At 45.5% G+C, this 6,462-nt stretch overlaps 1 protein-coding gene across 1 annotated transcript in view; it reads left to right on the forward strand.

The window, feature by feature from the left end:
- The window catches only part of LOC107125611 (keratin, type II cytoskeletal cochleal-like), an 11,995-nt gene extending 7,872 nt beyond the window's left edge, over positions 1-4,123 (forward strand). The window contains exons 7-9 of the mRNA XM_015429041.1: positions 438-658; positions 1,029-1,057; positions 1,760-4,123. Coding sequence (XP_015284527.1) covers positions 438-658; positions 1,029-1,057; positions 1,760-2,265 — 756 coding nt within the window. The 3' untranslated portion in view covers positions 2,266-4,123. The remainder of the gene's footprint in view (positions 1-437; positions 659-1,028; positions 1,058-1,759) is intronic.
- The last annotated feature ends 2,339 nt before the right edge of the window (positions 4,124-6,462 follow it).

Here is a 6,462-nt window from a genome sequence, read left to right on the forward strand (position 1 = left end):
TTTCCCTACCAAGATGTGATAGTGTTGATATGAGGGAAGTTATGCAGATCATGAGTCAGTTACCCTCCAATTTTTTTTTACAGTATGAGGTAGCCAATAAAAACAAAGGTGTGGATCTAACCTTCAGCCTAAGGAGCCTTCCTCTAACTTCAGTGGCTCTTCCATTGGAAAAAAATCTCCTTGGGCTGGAGGAAGACTTCAGATGTTGGTCAGTGGAAGGAAAGGGGTAGGATTCACACCTTGGTGCTGGAGTAGATAGCCTTCTCCTGATCCAGCAAGGTAGTTCCTCTGTTCTTCTGTTAAGTTCCTGAACTATCCAGATATTTACTTCATACTAGGATGACTAGAATATCTAGGAGGACTAGAAGATAAGCACCTCAGTAAAGAGACCGAGTATGGTTCTCAAGGGCTAACTACTTTCCCCCCTGCCTGTCAAGGTTGAGGCATTACAGTCATCTATTGCTGAGACTGAGGAACGAGGGGAGAGCGCCTTGAAGGATGCCAAAGAAAAACATGCTGAGGTGGAGCAGGCCATGCAGACTGCTAAGGATGAGCTTGCTCGCCTGCTCAGAGATTACCAGGATCTACTGAATGTCAAGATGGCTCTGGATATTGAGATTGCCATGTACAAGACTTTGCTGGAGGGAGAAGAGAACAGGTGGGTGAAAAAGAAACACCCCCAACATTGCTAACATTGCTGTTGGGATGTTAATTTCCATTAATCAAGGGGTCCTGAATGAATCAGCTGGAACCAGGAAGGAACACTGTATCAAGTACCTAGCTAAATCCCTTGTTAACTCTTAATCAGCTCTGGATTATGGCCAAGGATGACATAACATTGTTGGACTGTGACAGTATTGCCTCAAAATGCATCAGCATCCCTCAAGATTTCCAAAGTGATATTAACCAGAATACAAAACTTTGAATGTTACAAAGTGAAATATCACCAAATTTTAAATGTCCCCCCCCACCTATAGATTTTCATAAATATGGAGCATTAACAAATATCCCTTTCCTTTCCCCTACAGGTTATGCAATTCTACTTCCGTTAACATATGTAAGTAACTAATGTTGCAACGTCATGTATACATACTTGGGAATAAACCACACTGAATATGATAGGGGTCTTGCTTTTGAGAAAATATGCATAGGAACAGGCTACATAAAATCCATCCTATATAGTCACAAACACAGACTTATCCCCAGAAAACGTACAGTAAGGACGCATAAGTATGAAGACCAGTGTGGTGTAGAGGTTAGAGTGTCAGACTAGGAGTTGGGAGAACTAGATTCGAATCCCCACTCTGACATGGAAGCTCACTGGGTGACCTTGGGCCAGACACACATTCTCAGCCTAACCTACCTCACAGGGTTGTTATGAGGATAAAATGGAGGAGGAGAGACTGGTGTAAGCCACTTTGGGTTCCCATTGGAAAGAAAGCCAGGGTATAAATGAATGAATAAAGTAATTTTGATACTGCAAAATTCCAAATATAAGTCCCAGATGTTTAAAGTTAAATAAAAGCAATTGGGAGGGGAAAATATGCCTCTTAACCCTTATAACCCAATAAGGAAAAGGACTATTAAGGATATTTTTAAACCTTAGAATTTCAGAGGAGGCATGGAGTATTTCTAAGGGGGCCATGCTTCAAATGCCCACTGTAGCTACAGGGGGGAGTGCACAATACTATATTTCCCTGTTTGGAGTCTCAGATATGTGTGCCTGAGTTACAAAATATTTTGATTTCTTCTCTTACAGCTGTAACTGGTAGATCTGCACATGATGGCAGAATTCGTGGAGACGGGTTTGGAGTGAGAGCAGACTACGGCTCTACATCAGGAGGAATACCCAGTTCCAGAAATGCAAGGCATCACAGAACTGGGTACAGTTCTAGGAGTGGAGGAATCCCTTCCCGAAGCTCAGTTGAGCACTCTGCTATCAGTATTGGTGCAAGAAGCAGTGGTGATAGTCCTAGGAGCAGGGGATACAGTTCCAGAAGTGGGGGTCATGGAGCGCACAGGGCACGCATTTCCTCTGCAGGTGATCCTCCAGCCACCTCTAGGGAAATTCGTCGTAGCTCTTCACGTGAAGGCCGTGCTGCTGACCATACAAGAAGCAGCACTAGCTATTCCACTGGTGCCAGCAGATCTGCTGACCACGCAAGAAGTGGTAGCCATGGCTATTCCCCTGATGCCAGAGGGGATCGCAGAGATGTGAGTGGATGCCGCATAGTCCATGGAGGGCACTGCTCCATCATCAGATAAACTTCAGGCCCAGAATGTTGTTTGGGGAGGGGGCGTGTTCTTCTGCTGCTCTGATTAAAAAAAACCACTATCTATTAATGCATCAGTGCAATTGGTTATGAAACCCATAAATGAGAGCTCTGCACATTTGCTTCCTTTCAACCTTTAGCATCTTTGTATGTCAGCAAGATATGTTGATCTACAATACAGTGACTGAATCTTCATCCCTCCAAAAATGGAAATCAGAGTTGATCTACATGTTATGGTTGTGGCTGCCAGGATGCCGCAGAGTACGTTCTCCACCCCTTCCGGCAAAAAACGTTTACAAACTCTTATCATATAATGTGGCAGCATCACTTCATGAGTCTCCATGATTCTGCTCCATGCCAATGGAGGCAGCTGGGACAGGCCCATGGGCATGCACACACCAACAATAATCCTTTACCACATGGTAAGAGCTTGAAAACATTACGGCTGGGGGTAGAAGTGGAGAATTCATCTTGGAGGTGTTTTTAGCAGTACCTGTCCCCACTCTGTCACCACAATGTGCAGACCAGTCCTAAGCTACCTTGATTTCAGAGGGATTACTTAAGCAGTCTGCATCAGAAGCAAAATACAGGGAGAGTGGGGGGAGGGAGGGGATTTTACTTCTGCTTAGCCTGTTTAAGCACACTGAACCTAAGTATGAGTTCTTTAGCCTAAGACTTCCTGATTCAAACACTGAAATCAATGGGACTTACTGTGAAGGTCAAATTACTCGAGACCACTTTGTGAGGATTATTTATCCATCAGCAGCACTCTTTAACCAGCCCCCTGAACTGACAACTAATTAAATTGGGAAATGGAATCTAATGGGTGACGTGGGAGTTTTAAACCTATATTAGTGATTGTGAACAAATGCAGAGCTATGGGGATGTAGTTTTTCAAAGTGGGGCAGGAGAATCAATCTGGTGCTGTTGGCTGCTATAAGAACTCTGATATCTGCTGACTTCCCTTCAGTGAGGCAGCTTGGGCCTCCCCCTTCACCACCAGACTCCAGGCCTTCAGCCAGCTTGATTCTTGCCTGCCTGTCTCCAGATTGCTTGTCTGTCCTTGGGGCTGAGTGCTCGATGGCTCAGCCTTTTACTTGTGTTCCAGTATTTCACTCCTGGTAGCATTCTTCCTGTCCTTATGCTTTGGGAGGTCCTTCAGGAACTGGATTTCATCATTTTTTGGATGACATGACCTGTGATTATGGCATATGATGCAGCAAGCTAGCTGAAGCTGGGCAGGTCTAGGTCTAGTTAGTATTTGCATGGGAGACTACCTGGAAACCTCATGAATACTGCTGTGCGTTCCATGGAAGAAAGCCTGGAGGGATATTGTCATGTCTAATAACAAAGTCCAGGCCCTTGTGCAGATAACTAGAGTGGTGCATGACCACCATATCAGGGGAATCTCCCTGCAAAAGAATCAGCCAGGCTGTGTGCATAAAGACCAGAGAAACAAGAGGCAGGGGCTTTGCCATCCAGTGAGGTTACTACAGAAACCAAAATGGCAATGGAGTTCTCAAGGAATTCCCTCAGGTGCCTGGCAGACAGTGAAGCATCCGCCTTGCATTCCACGGTAGGGCCTAGCGAAGGTGGGTTCCCTCAACGTAATATCAGCTGAGTTTAGGGGTGTTCTAGATGTAGCTGAACAGAGTTGAGAGGAGAGGATGGAAGAAGTTAAAGGGAGGGGGAACTAGGATATGAGGCCCTGTCAGGGACTGGACAAGGGAAAGAAATGATACAAAGGGCTCTCAGGGGTGGAACGCTGGGAGATGAGAAGGGTAGAAGAGGTATTCTTGGAGGAGGAGGCAGTGCTGTAGGGGAAATGATAATGGGATGACAGGTAGCGGAACAAGTAGGGTGGGGATGGGTAAGAGACAATCAGGAAATCCACGGTGGAGGGGCTACTGTAGGGAGTGGTATCTGGTGATGGGAAGCATGTGGGGAAAATAGAGAGATGCAGTGGGGATGGTGATATGACATAATTAAGGGGGGGGGGAGGCAAAGCAAAGGAGGTATGGATTGAAGTGGAACTGAGAACAACTGTTTTTGTCTCAGTCTGGCCAGCTCCATAATTCATGCCTCTGGGCTTATCTACACTAAAAACATCCATCATTTTTCATTGTCACAGCTAAGAAGTTTTACTCAGTAGCGTAGATACAGCAACCTTCTCCCCTTCCTCTACACTTTTATGCTACTCCTTTAAACAGATGCAATTATCACCAAATCCTCCCTGATTAGTCGGTAGTGCAGATATACCTCTTGTGCTCTCTGCTATAGCGGTCTGCCTTCCTCAGCCGAAGGAGCTGCAAATAGCGAATTGGTTTCTGACCACTTGAACAAAGTACTTGCATTTGATGTTTATTTCTGCTTTGCTGCTCAATATGCATGGAAGAAAGGTGGTTGATTTTTGTATATTTATGCGGTTATTGTTAACCTTCCCCTCTATGCATATCCATCACTTGTCAAATGTTTCTTCTCCCTTCCCTTTGTCTTGCAAATAAAGATTAGCTGGAAGTCATCTTGTGTCATGGAATCATTATTAAAGTGTGAGCTGGCTCAGCGTCAAGTATGGAGGACTCCAAATTACAGCACTGGCTGTCTAAATTGCAGGATGCATCTATATTTGTCAACCCACCTCTAACTGTTTAGTGTTGACTGAAACATGACTAATTTATAAAAAGGTGGCTTCAGACGGCTGGCGGGTGGTGGAATTATATGTGAAAAGTGAATTATATATCTCAGGGGTCATTTCGTAGAAAAAGAGCTAGGGGAACTCATTAGCATAACTCATTAGCATATGCAACACCCCCTGACATCAGGGGCCCGGCAGTGGACCTGCAAGGCCAGCGGGAGTGCGAGGAAGCCCCGCCAAGGCCCTCCCTGGCCCCAGGCAGGCAGGGGTGGGGAGAGGCGGGGAGGAAGCAACTTACCCTCCCTCTTCTCTTGCCTCCTCCTGGCTGAATGAGGGCTGGAAGCGGGGCGGCCGGAAGCAGGGGGCGGGGCTTCGTCATGTGCCCCGTTCCCCTGCACCTCACCTGGGGGAACTGTGTTCCCCCGCGTTCCCCCCCGAAATGACCTCTGATATATCTATATCTATCTATATATATATATACACACTGAAGATTTTATTACTTTGTTATTATGGTTTGAAAGTTAGATACTATTGATTTTTTAAAAATGTGTTTTTCATTTCCCTACTTACTGAAAACTCAAATTATATATATCATAGATACATGATATAATACCCATTTTATATTTACACACACAAGTATATACAGAAATCTATACACTGAATCCACTGCAAAGACTTTGCGCACAAGGATGACCAACCTTCCTGGCTCTCTTCATCCCACAATATCCACTTGGGAACCTGGGAAAGAATATTCTTGGGGTTCCAGGTCCCATGTGAAGTAACAGCCATATGGTTCAAGAAGTTACAGTGGGAAACGGAAAAGGGGTGAACTTGCTCCTTTCTACCTCTTCCATTGGTGTATCTCTGCTCTCACACAGTAGTTTTAAGAGAACTTCAGCAAGTTTGGTGTAGTGGTTAAGTGCGCTGACTCTAATCTGGGAGAACCAGGTTGGATTCCCCACTCCTCCACTTGCACCTGCTGATGTGACCTTGGGTCAGTTACAAGCTCTGGCACAGCTGTCCTTGAAAAAGAGCAGTTTCTGTCAAGAGCTCTCTCAGCCCCACCTACCTCACAGGGTGTCTGTGGTGGGGTGGGGAGGGGAAGGGAAAGGAGTTTGTAAGCCGCTCTGAGACTCCAAGTGAAGGGCGGAGTATAAAGCCTGTAGTCAGGATTTTGTGGCTTGTGGGACAGTTTTTTTTTCCTGGTAGTGCTGAAGTTTTCAGTGCAGAAGGAAAAGCCATTTAGCCAGTACAAAGCTGTTACCTGGACAGATCTCTAAATTGCAAGCTGTCAGCCACTTTAGATGACAGTTCTCAGCTGCTGCAAGTTAATCCCTTCTGCCAGCCTAAGTAACAATTCTGATAACAAGCCGGCAGGTGGGGAAGATGACTTCTGTAATCGAGAAAGCTAACACTTAGGCAGAAAAACTCTCTTATAGGAGACCAGTTTCTTGTCACAGAGTTAGAATGGATCCTAGAGGTCACCTACTCCAACCCCCTTGCTCAGGGCAGGAATTAGTCAACTACAGCACCTCACTCTACTTAAAGGAGTGC

This window comes from Gekko japonicus, unplaced genomic scaffold, assembly GCF_001447785.1.
Source record: "Gekko japonicus isolate JY-2015 unplaced genomic scaffold, Gekko_japonicus_V1.1 scaffold1579, whole genome shotgun sequence".
NCBI lineage: Eukaryota > Metazoa > Chordata > Lepidosauria > Squamata > Gekkonidae > Gekko > Gekko japonicus.